The sequence below is a fragment of the Tiliqua scincoides genome, chromosome 1, assembly GCF_035046505.1.
Source record: "Tiliqua scincoides isolate rTilSci1 chromosome 1, rTilSci1.hap2, whole genome shotgun sequence".
Lineage (NCBI taxonomy): Eukaryota > Metazoa > Chordata > Lepidosauria > Squamata > Scincidae > Tiliqua > Tiliqua scincoides.
The window spans coordinates 172432477-172450972 of NC_089821.1; the positions used below are offsets into that span (position 1 = coordinate 172432477).

An 18496-nucleotide genomic window follows, 5' to 3' on the forward strand; every position below is an offset into this window, starting at 1 on the left:
CCTCCCTCCTGGCCTTGATTCACCTTCTCATTCCTCCTGAGAAGGAACGGTTTCATTCCTTCCCCACCCCATTCTACTCACCACCACCCCCCATAGTAGAAGACCCTGTTCAGGATTGGGCCATGAGTTAACACTGCTATTGTCTATGCATTGCTTTTAAAGTGCTGATAGTCCATTTTGTGGCATCATCCCTGGCAGCTCTTTGGACAGCAGCACTCATGTGCTAAGTACCATTCAAGGCACCAACAATATATCATCTTATCACAGTATGGCAAATTCAAACTTTCAGCGAGGAGATATTGTGTGCTTTATCAATATGCAAAAGCCCTAGTGAAACAGATAAAATTCTGAACTAAAACAACAGAGAGAGAGAGAGAGAGAGAGAGAGAGAGAGAGAGAGAGAGAGAAACCTGGCTCTGTGAGAAGGGTCAAGCATAAGATAAAACAGGCCCACCAGTTATTGCAGATTTTGAAAAAGCCAGAAATTTCCACTCACCAGAGTTACATAGCCATATGCTGACATCAGTGTGCTGCAAAACGAGGAACAGAAACGACCCCTGAACCGAGAGGCCATAGTTTAAAATACTTGTCAAGCAGTAAATCTCGGACAAATACACCTCTGACAAATACAGCCATAGAATTCCTAGTACGAGGAACCAATGTCCTCACCGAGGCAGTGCTCTTTGAGAGGCAATTAACCTTCCACAATCATCTCCTCGGAGGTCTCCAAAGCTCAAAATGCTTTTGATAACAGCTTGCAAAACAGATAAATGGAGAAGCCATTACTAAGATGGTCACTCTCCAGTGCCAGGTTGCTCACACACAAAGGAGATTAGTGTGATCCTAATACTAGCTGAAGAGGCCATTTGCAAAGAGAAGGGAAGGGGACCTAAGTGTGGTTCGGGTGGGCTGCCTACATTAATAATGTAGAAAGCTGTTCTGGAGACTTGCCCTTACTAAAGAGATCTGGTCAACCCCAGTGCTGTTCTTTTCCACATGTTCTTAGCATTGCTACTTTTTTTTTTAACAGCATCATACATATACAAATATATTTCCCAGAAATACTTTTGTATTTACACCAGCAAATAGTATTCTCCCCACAACTGAGTAAAGGAACATTTTGGAAGAAAGGTTTAAAAAAAACAAAAAACATTGCTTATAATCTCCTAGCACTGAACATACTATGTTATTGAAATCAGTGATTGCAGTCTTGTAGGTCACATGTGCATACATTTTTCATTGTTGACTGCACTGTAGATACGAACTTTCTTATACGCTACACGGAACAACTTCTTCATGGAAAAAGCCCAGAAGATTGTGTTTTTTTCATTACTTTGCTTCCAGAATTAGCTGTGAAGCCCTAAGGAAAACCCTGCTTTGGATCCCCATAGAAGCTTCTGCCTGCCCCTGATGGCACATTGGACACTACCACTTCCAGTGCTATTGAGGATTCAGGGGTCAGCCTGGCCTGGGGGGGCACCTTCTGATGGACATGGACACTTGATTAGGCCTGCACAGCTAATCAAGTGCCCACAAGAATACTGCTTCCCTCCTAGTGCAATCTAAAGCTTCTCAGACCACAGTTCAAATGCACACCACCTTCATGCCTATCTCGCCTACTGGCCACCAGTAGAGGAGAGGATATGGTACTTTTGAAAAGTGAGATCAGAGAGAGGAGGAACTGTGGTAAAGAAGGGCGCCCATGGAGGACAATCTAGAATGACTTGTCACCCAGAGGCGTATCCAGGGGCAGGGCCATCTGGGGTAGTGATGTCATGGCATCAAGCAACATCATGACATCATGTGATACCGTGATGTCACTTCTGGGTTCGGAGAAGGGCAGTAGCAACTTAGCAAAATAAGTTGACCAGGAGGCTGCTTCTCAGTGGTGCCCCCCTTCAAGTGGCACCCAGAGCACATGCCCTACTTCCCATACCCTAGATACACCTCTGTTTTCACCTACCAAATGCACAGACATTGAGATCCACATGGGTTTTGTGGTTCTTTGTAATTAATAAGTGTGGCCCATTTCATATCAAAGCTGATTTTGTCTTGGTACCTGGGCAATGTCCATAATCCTTTCCATATATGTAACAGTTCCTTTGGATTGTAAGAACTATAGTTCATTTTTATGTCATGTACGTATTTACTTACCTATACATTTTTCCCCGTATTCCAAGGGTTTAACACAGGAATTCTCAAACTTCCCCCCGCTGCAACCTACTTGTTCTACAGTAGAGAGAGCCTCAACCCACCTCTTTCTCCAATGATGGGCCTCTGCAGGCTTAAGAAAGCCTTTGCAGGCTTCTGGAAGCAACTGGAAATCATTTCACAAACCCAGAAGTAAACCGGAAGTGATTTTCTGGTTGCTCCTGGAGGCCTGTGGAGGCCCAATGTGGCTTCCAATTGCATCCAGAAGGTTCCAATTTGGAGTCAACCAGATGCATGGGCAGGTGAGAGGGCCCAGCTCAAGACCCACTGGACATCAGGTCATGGCCCACCATGAGGGTCCTGACCCACAGTTTGAGAAACCCTGGTTTAGAAGACAGAACTGATTAGACCAAAGTCTTGTTACATTTTATTCAAATTACAAACCAGCAGTTATTTTGATTTAATCAATGTCTTCAGTTTACAATCTGGATCTCCAACAACCACATGATGTATGCAACTGAGTTATAGGGCTGATACAGGACTGTCACTGAAAGCAGTAACTCTGCCTCTTGTTCTCCATCTCTTGTAGAAAACAACATGAGCTACAAGCCATGGGGTACAAGCCATGATGTGTATGCGCAACCTCCTGATTTTAGAAATGGGCTATGCCAGAATGCCAGATGCAAGGGAGGGCACCAGCATACAGGTCTCTTGTTATCTGGTGTGCTCCCTGGGGCATTTGTTGGGCTGCTGTGAGATACAGGAAGCTGGACTAGATGGGCCTATGGCCTGATCCAGTGGGGCTGTTCTTATGTTCTTATGTGCTGTGGCATCATCATGCTCCTATCCAAATCTGTCCCCTTCCTGGACCTGTTCCGCCAGCATTCCAGCCCAATAGGATTGGGCTGTCGGAGTGTGAGGAGATAGCTTAATGCAGTGGTTCTCAAACTTTTAGCACCAGGACCCACTTTTTAGAATGAGAATCTGTCAGGACCCATTGGAAGTGATGTCATGACCAGAACTGATGTCATCAAGCAGGGGAAATTTTTAACAATCCTAGGCTGCAATCTGACCCACAGTTACCCAGGACAGAATAAGTCCTATTTACTATCATTGTTAAAAGCATATACGTAGTAGCCTGTCTAAAGTACAGATGTGTAACATTTCCCCAAATGCAGTCACATACCATAGTAACATCAAGTTTAATATATTAAAAATAAAATATTGAAATGAATGGGGACCCAACTGAAATTGGCTCATAACCCACCTAGTGGGTCCCGACCCACAGTTTAAGAAACACTGGCGTAATGCATTTTATACTAACACAATTTGCTGGTGAAAGCCAGTGTCGTGACTAGTATCTCAACGAAGGCTGTGGAAGACAAGAACTGAAATGCCCCACTTGACCATAAAACCTACTTGGGACAGGAACCACCTCTCAGCCTAACTAGTACATCACAGGGCTGTTGTGAGGATTAAATGGAACAGGAGCATTTTTAAGAAAAGATGTTTGTGGTGGGGAGAAGAGGCCAGGGTGCTGTATTTGGCGTAAGCCACACACCATCTATAATGTCTAGTTTGGGCAGCTCTTGTTTGCACATTGCGTAGAAAATTAGAAGCTCCTTTGGTTCAATTTAGCAACAGAAGTCAGCCTATTTCCTGCCACAGTAAATAAGGTTTTTATAAACAAGGAGACCTCATAAAACAAATTAAAGTTATATTGTAAAAAGGGATCAAAGACTACATTTCCTGGTGCAAACCTCTGTGCAGATAGAAATCCCTGGGCCTGCACTTTTAACGAGCCAGTTAATAACAGGGTTGTTAGTTATATTATAAATCTGAAATGAAGCCATGAGGGATAAAGCTAACAAACAAGTCATAAAATATAGTTGTTGCTTGTTCAGGGTGATTATTGCAGTTGTAAACCAAATCCTAACTCTTACAACAATTTGTGAGAGTTTTTAATCTCCAGTTTATCTTTTTAGTTGTGTTGTAAAGTACATCATTCTCATATCGAATGATAAAAAAATCATAGGCCATGAAAATCCTGAATATTTAAGACCTTTCACTATACTGGTTTTGTATCATCCCACATATTATCTTTTCTCCTTGTTGCTGTAGATCTAAATCAAAATAAATAATTTCTTTAAGCAGTGCCATAGCTGGCCAACAGGGTCGTGTCCTACGTAGTACAAGTGCGACAACCCCTGTAACTACTTTTCTTCTCTGCCCCCTCCTTCCTAAGACAACTCCCTGTGCCACACCAAAAGATGCATCTGCGGATATGGGAATGCTCATGGAACCTTCTTCCACATGATTTTTGAGGATTTTCCCTTCCCACTTCCCATTTTCCCTGTACACTACACCCCACATTACCTCCAGGATTCGGTGTTCGGGGGGCTCAGGGAACTGCCTAAGGCGGAGGGGTTGGAGGCCATAAGTAGTATAAGGCTTAAATCATATTCACACTTTCCTGGGAGTAAACACCATTGAACACAATGATATTTCCATCAGAGTAGACATGCATAGGTGTGCACTGCAAGTGCCATCGTGCTCACTGCTTAGGATACAGCCCAATGAAAACAGACCATCAATATTCGATTTTTTTTTTAGTGTGTTGTCTGTTGAACCTTGACTAATTCAGGGTCTACCTGGGGGTTGATAACTGATTTATCCTCACAAGGTTATATGCAATTGTTTAACACTGGCCTGCAGCAAGGTTTATCCTAGTCTAAGGGGAAGTCAGAAGATTGGGATGTCCTCATTGGAGCAGTGCATATTTAATGTACAGTTCCTGAATACACCACCACAGGACTATGATCTAGTCAAGTGCATGCCTGCAGAACTTGTGACCCACCTAGCCAAATGTAGCCCAGTAGCCATTTATGGCAGCATTCAGAATACTGGCAACCCAATCCCATTTTTGCAGTCCCAGGCAAAAACAATAAAACAGTACGTCTCTCAAGTCCCTGCTGAGTTTCACATATAGGAGATACCCTGCATTTGGCTTGCTGGGTCTGGACAGGAGGCTCACACTAATGAATCCCTGTGACGTGGCATACCTGAAGCTGCTAGTGAATGACAAAGGATTTAGTAGCACCTTATACTATTACACAATTCCCCAAGCTCTCATACCTAGTCAATACCAGTGGCTGGATCAGGGTGGCCCAAACATAAAGTGGATGAGGCATGCATCAGGGCAGGTGGTGAGAGGAGTGGTGCATTTATTATTATTATTATTATTATTATTATTAGTAGTAGTAGTAGTAGTAGTAGTAGTAGTAGTAGTATTTATATACCACTTTTCAACAAAAAGTTCACAAAGCAGTTTACAGAAAAAATAAAATAACTAAATGGCTCCCTGTCCCAAAAGGGCTCACAATTTAGGGTATAACAAATAGTGTGCAGCCATAACTGTGTGCCTGCAGCCTTTAAAGAAGCTCTGGAGCCAGTAAGTCAGCAGGTGGGCAGTGGGTGGGGGATGAGCAGAACAGAGCAGGGAGGGGGAAGAGCAGGGTGGGAACCAGGGCGGGGAGGGGGCATCGAGGCTAGGAAGGGGTTAGTTTCGGCAGGGTTAGTTTGATATCCTTTCCCCCTTCTCAGCTCCAATTTGCCTTCCCAGATCCACTTAGACATGTACCAGTGGAAGTTGACCCTCCGTAGCCAATCTTAGGGTTAGGGAGGGATCTGAAGGCCTTAGGAGTGGACCTCAACAAGTGGGAAACCCTGGCCTCTGAGCAGCCCGCTTGGAGGCAGGCTGTGCAACATGGCCTTTCCCAGTTTGAAGAGACACTTGGCCAACAGTCTGAGGCTAAGAGGCAAAGAAGGAAGGCCCAAAGCCAGGGAGACAGACCAGGGACAGACTGCACTTGCTCCCGGTGTAGAAGGGATTGTCACTCCCGGATTGGCCTTTTCAGCCACACTAGACGCTGTGCCAGAACCACCTTTCAGAGCGCGATACCATAGTCTTTCGAGACTGAAGGTTGCCAACAACCAATATTCCCTTACCTAGAGAAGATTTCCGTGACTGCCTCCCTTCTTGCAGGGTGCAGCATGAGCTCTGGTGGCATGGCTGCATTGGGGGGGTGGAGTTAGATAAGATTGGCTTATAAATGTATGCATTACATTAGCCCACAGCTCTAGCCTTGTAGACCAGTGTGTGTTGCAGATAAGGGCTGATCTGTCACAAGTTGAAACCGTGAGAGATATAAAAAGAAAACAAAACTGTGATCAGTGAGATTATATCATGCAACTGCCCATGAAAGTATTTTCTCTTTAAATATCATCAACATATGTCCATAAATTAATATACTGTACATCAGAGGAGCCAACTGGCCAGATAGATTCCTGAATCCTCAGTACCAATGACAGTGATGGCATCCAACACACCATCAGGGACTGCTATGGGAGGCCAGTATAGGACTTTACCCCAAGCCCCCAGCAACCTGGTACCAGTACTCCTCCCTCCCATGCCACATTCATGCAGTCTGTAAACACTGCGTTTCTTGGGGTCTTCAAACATGTCGTTCCTTAATGGTTGTACAGTTCCCAATATGTCACCCTAAAGCTGGATTGTAAATTGATAGTATTTTCAGAAAATTTACTCTATTCCTTTCACCCTCTGCAATTTCATGAATCTGATGAAATGGTGGAAATTTTGAGCTTGATTTTATAAAGAAAAAAAGAGTTCTCTCAGCAAAACTACCCAATAATTTATTATTATTTAGGATATGGGGGAGGACATCTCCCAGGAACTGTGTGAGGCAAGTATATCAAATCCATTTGTTTTAATTCACCTGGAACAGGCCTGAAATATCTGAAGCATATATTTTTAAATCCCCATAATTACTCCCAATTTAAATTCACCAATAAACCCTTGGTATAGCATGTTTTGGACATCTTTTTTTTTTCCATTTAGATTAGACAAGATCAATTTCTAATCAACAGCTCCTTTGTTTTTTTCATGCCATGTTGATACTGTTGTGAAGTCTGAATCTAAAAATGGCGTGGAAAAGACTGATAACAGCTTTGAAATAGCTGTAAAAAAGAAAAAAAGTTAACTGAAGAGAAAGTAAAAATAAATCCTATTTATACCTCTCTCTGATAGGCTCCTATGGCAAAAATATTAGCATGACTCCACAGAGCTGTGCCAGTGGGAGAGGAAAACAACTATTTTGATGAGTTTCAAGGTATTATCTCCTGATCTTTTACCATAGCTCTACCAAGTGTGTAAAAAAGACACCTTTTAAAGCAGTGGATCTTTTAAATTTAGCAGGGTGACAGCTGCTGTCCCAATTCATCCCAGCATAGCATCTTCATATTATGAGACTTTTGGGAACAGAGACCTTCCCCCCACAAGTCTTTGGTCTTTGTTGCTGAAAAGTGGTGCTGAATAATAATATACTGTATTATATTATTATAATATTATTATTATTAATTAGCTATATTTATTATTCTGTTAATATTATGCTATACTAATGACTAATGACTAATGTACTACTGACTAATGCAGTAATTGTTCTTCTTTTATTAATAATACTTATTTGTATTCATTATTATGTAATTGATATAATAATGTCCTCCTAACCGTCTAAACTTCTAGGAAAGCATAGATTTGGCAGTGCTTGGTTTAGCGAGTGCTCTAGTGTTCAGTGATCTCTCAAATGATCAGTGCTCCATGTGATTAGAGCTAGAGGTGTGCCAAAATGTGGTGTAAGCTCATTTTACAAAAATCTTCCCCTCTCCATGCACCAGTCCTGATTTAATGATAGCTTGGTGGGTCTATGGACAAGAATTTTGACCTGTTCAGAGTGAAAGTCAGAAACACTGCCTTGATGCTCATTTTGAATGAGGGTAAGAAAATTCCACTCACTCTTTCAGCTTTATGAGCATCATCTGAAAACCAAATTAGATTTGTTTCACATTAATGTGACATCATTCATGTTGTTATACTATACACTGTAATTCTTGATTAGAACTGGAATTGCCTCAGAAATATGCCCTTGCTTAAAAAAAAATGGTGTCAGTTGGTCAGATCGGGGCAAAGGAAGGTGCTGCTGCTGCTGCTAATAGTAGTAGAAGTAGTAGTAGTCGTCGTTGTCGTTGTAGTCATAGTAGTAGCAGTAGTAGTAGTACTACAGGTGGGACCTTGATATCCACTGATTTGGTATTCACTGATTTGACTCACCACTGATACTGGGGTTCACTTTTAAATGCCTTGTAACAAGGAAAAAAGCACCAAAATCCAATTTCCTGCCTTTGCGCTGTTAATTTCATTCCACTAGATTCCATCACTTACTCATCTAATGGCTGAATGCAGAATAGCATCTATAGCAATGCATTCTGGGGCAACAATGAAGAAGCAAGAAACCTGGAAGTGGGTCTTTAAAGAATTTTTCCACTGATCCTTTTTATCCACTAGGGGATCCGGAATTGAACCCCAGTGGATAACAAGGCACGACCTATAACAACAACAACAACAATACAAAATAAAGCTCCCACCCTGCAATGCACCATGGAAATGCACCCTGTAGTTTACTAACATTGGCATAGCCTTTTGTGTCATTTCTAAAGCAGTCAGTAGGCAGATATTAAAGGGCTGTGCAATTCCACGTTCTTATTGGCTCTGTAAGATTCTCTAACCTCCTCTTTCTTGATTTGCCAGGCATACTGTATTTTCTATTTCTCTTTTCTAACATCTCAAAGAATCTTGGGGCAAGCTCTCCAATTCCCTGTTCTGCCTCCATGCTTACCTTGCCTGGGAACTAGCTCCAGATTCTCACCTCTTCCTTTTTCACCCTGGAGCATACCCCTGCCATATTTTGATGATAACTTTATACAGTCCTTACAGCACCTTACAGTCAGTGTTGGGAAAACCCACTGGGGCTTGACTTGAGTCTAGTTGAGACACAGAGTGACTGCCCCCCACGACTCGGCTAGAAAGAGTTCTGACAGGGACACTTTCTGAGTTGCTGAAAGTGTCTCAGCACTAAAGGGACTCTAATGGATTCTAGTTGAGTCACTCCCCCCCCCCTTTAAAATGTCAGCTGTGGAAAAAACAGGTCTGTGCTGGGGAGTGTGTGCATGTGTCGGAGTTCTCTTTGAACACTCCCCTGCTGTCCCTGCCCATTTGTAAACAGGGCGGGAGGGGTGGGAGGGACAGTAAGAGAGTCAGGACAGAAGTGGCAAAAGGGAGGAGGAGGGTTACATGCAGCAGCTAGGAGGTTTACCAGAACAACCCTTGCAGTTCTACTCAGAAGTAGTCCCACTTCAGCCAGTCATTCAATGAGGCTCCCTCCTCCCAAGTAACAATGGAAGTAAGAAGCCATGAGTTTGGAAAGCAGAATCACCAAAAGAGCTTTCTCCCACCTCCCTGGAGTTCTACTCAGAAGTAGTCCCACTTCAGCCAGTCATTCAATGAGGCTCCCTCCTCCCAAGTAACAATGGAAGTAAGAAGCCATGAGTTTGGAAAGCAGAATCACCAAAAGAGCTTTCTCCCACCTCCCTGCGCTTTAGCAGCCAACTGTAACACAATAACCTCTTTGGGCTCTGCTTCTTGCTCTCCTTCAGCCAATGAAAATATCCGAATGCCTATAGTTTGTCCAATGCTCATCCGTTCCTTCCTTCCTTCCTACCTATCAGAGATGGGGAAGAAGAGCTCACTCTCACCTCCTGCCAGTCCAAAGGAACCGTTTTAATAATCCAGAATCATGGAACTATATAATACTATTCGACCTGTGTCGAATAGTATTATATAGTGCCCATTGAACCACCACCACCCCCAGCCTCCCATAAGCAATGATTTTCAAGTGTTGTTGTTAGTGACAGTACTATAGAAATTGAAATTTTTTTTAAGTGTTACAAACAACTTACTGGAACGAGGAATTTTTTAATCTCTTCTAAAGCATGACTCATTCGTGAATAAGCTTCTCCGGGTGGGGCAAACACTTCAATTAATACATGTAGTTCATCACTCAAGTGCGCGTATTTGGCCTCCCCGCTCTTCCTTAGTTCTTCTTCCTGTAGGAAAAGGTATTTTTAGAAATAGAAATCTATTCACTTTGCATTGATTTAGCATTTACAGAGAGCATGAGAAAAAGGGCATAATTTAGGCATACTTTCAACAAAATGAGGGTCTTTGAGCAACAAACATCCAGTACAAATTACTTGAAGATCTGAAAATCAGTTTTGAGTGTTAGAGTGATGCAAACCAGCATAATTATCTACAACAGATTTTAATCAGCAAAGAAAAAGGCTAAATACTTCACAGAAAAGTGTTGAAATTTCATTAGAATGCAGCAACTCCCACTTAAAAAGGAGAGTCTGTTCAACTTAGTTTTGCCCAAGCAGCTGATACGATGGACTCAACAGAATACAGGTTGTCACTCGTTATCCACTGGGGTTCCATTCTGGAACCCCTAGTGGATAAAAAGATCAGTGGATAAAAAGTGGAAAAACAGATTAAAGACCCACTTCCAGGTTTCTTACCCCTCCATTGCTTCTAATGGAATAAGGTTTTGCCTCAACATCTTCAGGGGTTTGATTCTGGGACTTCCTGCTGATACCATAAAATGTATTAAATAAAAGCAGTTTAAAAAAAAATAAAAGGTCTTTCCCTTTACAATTGTTGTTTAAAAACAGCTTTTCTTACTGTTGTAGAGATGCAGTCAGCAATTAGAAATGCAAAGGACCCTCTACCTTTGCCTGGTTCAGCTGAAGAATGGAATGATTGCTTGCATGACTGTCTCTCTACAACAGTAAGAAAAACAGTTTTTTAAGCTGTGATTTTAAAGGGATAAATTCTTCCTCTTTCCAGGGATCAGCACATTCCTTCTCATTTGCAGTGGCCATTCGTATTGAGTCAAATCCATGTATAAAAAATCCTTGTATTACAAGGTTGGACCTGTATGTTCTAAAGTATAAAGAATATTGCTCAAATCCTTGGATCCTTGTGAAGAAAGAAGTTTCTGAATGAAGATGGGTTGTTCTGAATGAGTCTTGCATGCATCAAAGTCTGCAGAATATGGGAAGAGCATCTGTGATATGTACAACTGTTAACACCAGTCATCAGTGGAAAATGGAGAATGGGATGATTCTTACAGGAATATCGACCCCTCTTCTACAAACAAGGGATCAGTACTGTCACACTAATAACTTTTGCAACATGGGAGATCTCTGCATAAAGTATCTTGCATACAGCCTGTTCTAGATTTTGGCCTATAGATCACATTTTTCACTTGCAGCTTACAAACAAATGATGCAAGACATATGTTTCAATCCCTTGCCCAACAAGACAATTGAATTTTATTCCCTGGCATGCCTTATAAAGGACAGGCCAAGCAAATGTGTACCACTGTGGAGCCCTTTGGTGAAAAGATTGATCTATTTGCCTCAAATTTTAGAAAAACCAGAAAGAAAGCCTCAAAACTTTGGAAAAAAAAGTTACAAAACCTTCAGTTCCTGAAAGCCCACAACTCACTTTGAACCATGTGTTTCATTTAAAGGTACTACTTTCTGAGCTGATATACTATCACCACTACCATCCTCATCATGCATTACATATATATACCATTCCACAACACACCTTCTCTGAGCAGCTTTTCAAAATGCAACCAATGACAAAATAAAATATAAAATATAAACAAAATAAAATATACAAAAATGATTAAACACATCCTATAAAATCTCATATTCTGTTCCCTAGATCAGTGGTTCTCAGACTTTTAGCACCAGGGTCCACTTTTTCGAATGAGAATCTGTCAGAACCCATCAGAAGAGATGTCATGACTGAAGTAACATAATCAGGCAGGAAGAGTTTTAACAATCCTGGGCTGCAATCCTACCCACACTTGCCCAGGAGTAAGGCCCATTTACTATCATTGTTAAAAGCATATACATAGTAGACTATTAAAAGCATATACATAGTAGTCTGTTAAAAGTACAGATCTGTAATCTTTAATTAGAGAAAAGAAAATAGATTCATTTTTGACTGAGTGGAAGCCATTTGTGATTTTCCTGCAGAGCTTAGATTGCAATGAATTATATACCTGTGGGTTTGGAGACTGAATAGAAGAGATAGATATAAAAAGATCTAATATTAAGTTTAATCTTTATTGTATCAAATATTATAAAGATAGATATTATTATTATGTATGTTTGTAGTCTGTTAAAAGTACAGATCTGTAATCTTTAATTAGAGAAAAGAAAATAGATTCATTTTTGACTGAGTGGAAGCCATTTGTGATTTTCCTGCAGAGCTTAGATTGCAATGAATTATATACCTGTGGGTTTGGAGACTGAATAGAAGAGATAGATATAAAAAGATCTAATATTAAGTTTAATCTTTATTGTATCAAATATTATAAAGATAGATATTATTATTATGTATGTTTGTAAGCCTGTACTAGAGATAAGTGGAAGTCTTTTAAAATTTTGTGTTAGTTCAATATTGTAATGAAAATAATAAATAAGTTCTTAACAACAACAAAAAAAGTACAGATATGTAACATTTCTCCAAATGCAGTCACATACTATGGGGGTATCAAGTCTAATATATTAAAAAATAAAATATTGAAATGAATGGGGACCCACATGAAATTGGCCAGCGACCCATCTAGTGGGTTCCAACCCACAGTTTGAGAAATACTGCCCTAGATCTCGGTCTCCCCATTATCTCACATTTCTCTTTGAAGTGTTCCTCATATACTCCAAGTACATGTTCTGTACTGAATGCTATGTTTTTTTAAAAAAAATCTTTTCAAGCACAGAAATCTTACTGAGTGACAAATGAAGAACTGAGGTCATTTAACACGAGTCAAAAACCCATAAAATGCTCATCACCTCTGAAAATCACTTTTCTGGCCTGAGAACTTTGTTTTAAATCTAAGAGCTATATCAGTGTTTGAGAAGGAATCTGTGGTTTCCTGGGAGAATGAATGCATATCAGCACCACATACATTTAAAGACTTGGTAGATCCTTGATATATCCATGGTGCATAGAAAGAATGCAATCCAGAAAACTGGGAGGCTGGGTCTGTTAAAAAAAACACAACCAGTTTTAAAGAAGCTAAAAAACAAAAGACCTCCTGATCTTCCTGCCCAGTGCATCTATAGGCAACTAACAGCCCAATCCTAAACTGACTGGTACACAAGAGGAACAATGGCACCAAAATGGCTATCACTGTATCCTATTGGAGCTGTGGCAGCTGCCTGAGTTCCCCTTGGGGGAAGCGGATGTTCATCTGAGTAAGGGTTGAGGAGCCACAATGGGTATCATCCTGTCTACAATGGCTATTTTGCCTGTGCAGACTGGAGGAGCTCCGTGTCGGGATTTTCAGCCCGACACAGAGCCCAGGATCTGGCAGAGGCCTCCTCCGCCAGTCCCAAATCCCCTCCCAGGCCCAATCCTCCCCTCTCTCTGCCCCGTTCTGCCCACTCCCCACCCCCACTCCCAACCCCCCCTGCCGTGAATAGCCTTAACTACAACTGGCCACTCTGGAATGCCAGCTGTCCCTGCTGCAGTGGGACTCAGTGCCGACTAGCACTGGCATTTGCTACTTCCAGGCTGCCGTAAACATGCTTTATACATGCTTTATACAAACATGTATTAACACCCAATGCCAGCAGTACACTTGTACCACCAGCACTGAAGAGCTCAAGATTTGGCTCTTTTTTTGGTAATAGGGATAGTGGTAATTAATCCAGCACTTTTACCCTCAATATGCAGACTGCTTTATATTTTTATAAATAAAACAATACTGTACTTCATTTTATATGTATTGTACCAACAGATGTGTAAAGGAGGAAACTAACTTTCCCCTAGGAGGACCACTGAGGACATCCTGTTGCCACATCACTTCATATGCAAAGCAGGTCATTCTGTCTCCAGTACCACAAATTGCTACAGCATTTCACAAACATTGAAAGTCTGCCAGTCTGTCAGATAGGCATCTTAAACCACTGTGGTTTAAAAATTAAAATGTAAAAACCACAATGGTAATTCCTTTCTTACATAAATGCGATCACAAACTGAAGGGTTCCATTTTATCTATAGAATTCATCAAGGAAATAAAATGAATATATTCATTCAATATTTATATTCATTCTTTTCTTGGACATGGTCAGAGATGCAAGAGAGCTCATCTTTCTATTCATATGGGCCTGAATTACTTTTCCTGTTTGTAGTATGTGATCATTTTCAACTGACAGCTCAGGATAAGCGCAGCTTTTCCAAAAGACCCAAATGTCCATTATTATTCCAAGACAGACTTTCCCCCACTTTGTTGCACTTCACCATCCACTGACCCAAGGAAGTCAAGACTTCAAGTGTAATGCAAATACATTTGGGATAAGACTTACACGGCAGGCACTCTTACTTATTTTATTCATAGCCGGTTAATCATCAAGAGAGGGAGAAAGACCAGACGGAATAAACTGAAGTCTGGAAAGGTAACAGAGGGTTGGCTTGGACAACACCAGCCTTTCTTCACACATTTGTGGGGAACATATGCTCTGAGCATGCACCCACTTCCTGAAAAACAGAGCATTTTTGCTTAAGCACATGTGACTGCAGCAGTCTGTCCAAACTGCCTCTTTATGTGCAGTGCTAACTTTCCCCATGTAATCAAGGGCTTAATCCTAACCAACTTTCCAGCACCAAGGTAAGAGCAATGCAGCTTTGAGGTAAGAGAACAAACATTCCCTTACCTTGAGGAGGCTTCTGTGACTCTCCCCAACTGCAAGATGCAGCACATGCCCCACTGGCATAGCTATGTCAGTGTGGGAAAGTTGGTTAGGATTTAGGCCTAAGATTCTTAAGGAAAACAAGGAAGGGGGGAATCAGGGCATGCACCTCTTTGAGCACACACATGTGAGGGTGGTTTGAGGGAGAAGATATTTTCCAAACCAGCCCAAGGAAATAAAGGAATTGAATACATCTGCTAGATCTGAATCCTCTGAAGAAGAGTTAAGGGTCCTGTCTCAAATAGTAGGCTTTACCTTAAGAACATAAGAACAGCCCCACTGGATCAGGCCATAGGCCCATCTAGTCCAGCTGCCTGTATCTCACAGCGGCCCACCAAATGCCCCAGGGAGCACACCAGATAACAAGAGACCTCATCCTGGTACCCTCCCTTGCATCTGGCATTCTGACATAGCCCATTTCTAAAATCAGGAGGTTGAGCATACACATCATGGCTTGTACCCCCTAATGGATTTTTCCTCCAGAAACTTGTCCAATCCCTTTTTAAAGGTGTCCAGTCCAGATGCCGTCACCACATCATGTGGCAAGGAGTTCCACAGACCAACCACACGCTGTGTAAAGAAATATTTTCTCTTGTCTGTTCTAACTCTCCCAACACTCAATTTTAGTGGATGTCCCCTGGTTCTGGTGTTATGTGAGAGTGTAAAGAGCATCTCCCTATCCACTCTGTCCATTCCCTGCATAATTTTGTATGTCTCAATCATGTCCCCCCTCAGGCATCTCTTTTCTAGGCTGAAGAGCCCCAAACGCCGTAGCCTTTCCTCATAAGGAAGCTGCCCAGCCCAGTAATCATCTTCGTCGCTCTCTTTTGCACCTTTTCCATTTCCACTATGGCTTTTTTGAGATGCGGCGACCAGAAGGTCACTACTATTTTCTCATGGTGGAACTCAAACTCACATCTTCTGTTTTGCATTACAAAACTATTTGCTACTGCTCAGGTCAAATAGCTTTGGTGCCATATTTGCCTTGCTCAGGATGACCCTTTAGTTGTGGTGCATTAGCAGAAACTGATGACGGGATTGTACTGTTATACCATTTTTGTTTTTCTTCCAGCTGGTGCACTGCCAGTACATCATAACCAACATTACCACATGCATCTTTTAAGAGCAATCTTTTATTCTTGATAATGTTCTTGTGAGACAAAAATCTTTAAATGTAAATTTACTAGATGAAATTTGATGGAGTTCATTGGATGCAGAAACAACGTCAAGACAGCAGTTCATCACTTTAGTAACTGCGGTTCCCCATTCTGTTCATGGATTTTTGTAGGAAAAAAAATTGAGTGTCTCCAAAAGGTTGCTGTTTCTAGTTATGAGCTCAGGCCTAACGACTATTGTTGTGTACAGAAGAGAGAGAGAGAGAGAAACATTGCCCAGAGCTATGCTTACTGCTTCTCAGCTTTTCTGTCAGTAGTTCTGGCAGCCTTCAGATGTGACTGAGCTTTCTGAATGATAATGTTATGGTGTGTGTCTGATGAGCCCTGTGCAAATTTCAAGTCCTTCTGTCAAAAACCGAGGACGGGCGTAAGATACAAAGTCTAAACCGGATACTACTGCTTATCTCTTAACTACTTCAGCAGTGGCCTGTTTCTCTTCCATCTCGTTGATTGCCAGTTGACAACTTTTCCTTATTCTGTGACATCCTTCCTCAGGAATTGATAGCTTTGGTCATACACTTCTTGAGCAAAACCCTTAAAAGATAAAACAAAATGGGATGCCAAGAGGCCCTATATGTATTTGTTGAGGATCTTCTTTTCATTCATCTTCTGACACTAGTGTATCTCATCAGGATAACTTTTTCAATCTTATCTCCAGATCCATGAGAGCTGTAATACACTAAAGTGTAAAAGAGACCCAAAAAAAGCCTCAGCCTATGAGCTACACGCTGGCCTGGCTTAGCTTGTATTGTCCTCCTCATACAGATATTAATACCAGGGCCTCAGAGAAGAATTTTATACAAATTTTATACAAAGCTCAAAGTTTCTTTTTGGCCCTTTTCAAAGAGGGAGAGGCAAAAACAGAGTGAAAAGAAAGTGGTGATGGGAGTGGGCAGAATGGGGGGTGGGGAAGGGACAAAACAGAGGAAAGTGGCAACGGCTGGAAAAATCTTTGGAGCCCAGATCTACTGGGCTTCCTGATGTCGAGCCCAGGTTTACCCACACATGTGATGTTGGCAGCTAGATACAGTATTACAGAAAACCAAACACACTTCTAAGTTGCTGTCTAAGATATTATGTGTCAGGTTTTTGGCATCCCAGGCTTGAGATTGTTATTAGCCAGGATGTGGCAGGAGGTCCTGATATCTGGGCCTGGTGTGAAGCCATCATCAAGGCAGCACAGCTGATGCAATCAACGGTGCCTGCTGCAGGTGGGAGTCACGTGACTTGGGGAGAGATGAGTACTAAGTCACGTGGGCTATGGAGGAATGGTGCAATGCACCACTGGACAGCCAATCAGAGTGGGTCACAAGACTGTCTTGTGACTATGAGGTCGCCCTACTCTGATTGGCTGGCCCCAGTATATATGGGGCAAGCACAGACTCCTGGGTGTGGGTTGTTGTGGTTGAGTTTCTGCGTGCTGTGCTGCTGGTTTGTGTACTAATTTTGGACTGCCTTCTCGTGACTGTGACCTGCTGTATCCCTGACTTCTGGCTCGTATGACTGACTACTCTTCTGCCTATTCCTTTTACCAATACCTGCTTCTGCAACAAACAAGCCTGTGTCTGTTTCTTTGGCTCTGTTTCGGATCACCTGCTTCTTTTGCTATCTCCCTATGCTCCCGTGCCATTCTGCTGTCGGGAAAGCAAGGGCTATCCTCCCCTGCTGACCTGACATTCTAAATATAGAAAATATTTAGGCTCACACAAGTACAGAAAGTGCCCTGGGTGTAGAGAAGTATTTCTGCAGCAGCTGTATTCCCACAGCTTGGACTACATTTTGTGCTAGAATGTTGGTGGTGCGCTGTGTAAGCATGTTGCCACCTTTTGCACAGCCTCCCTGGGGCATGGAGACAGAGGCGCAAATTAAGCAGCCTCTGATTGGCTACTTGGGCCCTCTTGGGGGAAGGGTGACCTGTGCACTGTTGCTGGGGCTTGCCTCATTGAGCAGTTCACTGTCGGCAGCCACTCGCCCTCTCCTGGTAGTCTGAGACTTGTTGGTTGCCTATTAGGGAGCCGGGTAGGAATTTTTTGCTGTTAACTAGATTGGCATGAAGACTAATAGTTTATTCGCCCACCCCAGACTGGCTATGGGTTTTCTGGATGGGGAATGGATATTTATCCTTGAATTTTTTCAGTTTTTGAACTGGTCACTTTGGTAGGTATCGTGCAGGCAGGGTATGTAGAAATAGTTCACTGGTGTCCACGCTAAGATGAGTTGTCAAGGGATAGACCAGGACCGCTCATACACGACTCCCACTAGGTCCGTGAGGTAGGTTGGCACCTATGAGTTTGGCTGAATGAGTTTGGCTGAATGAGTTTGATCCCTCTGGGATTTGTCCAGGGAGCATTGAGGTTGTCCTGCCTCCTTGACTCTTTGGACTGGTGATGATAAGGCACTCAGGGTTTACCCGAGTTTGGTTTGGAATC

General features: G+C 42.2%; 1 protein-coding gene across 1 annotated transcript in view; it reads right to left on the reverse strand.

The window, feature by feature from the left end:
- Positions 1–18496, reverse strand: part of KHDRBS2 (KH RNA binding domain containing, signal transduction associated 2) — a 386303-nt gene that overhangs the window by 175631 nt on the left and 192176 nt on the right. Inside the window, exon 4 of the mRNA XM_066609491.1 lies at positions 10024–10170. Coding sequence (XP_066465588.1) covers positions 10024–10170 — 147 coding nt within the window. The remainder of the gene's footprint in view (positions 1–10023; positions 10171–18496) is intronic.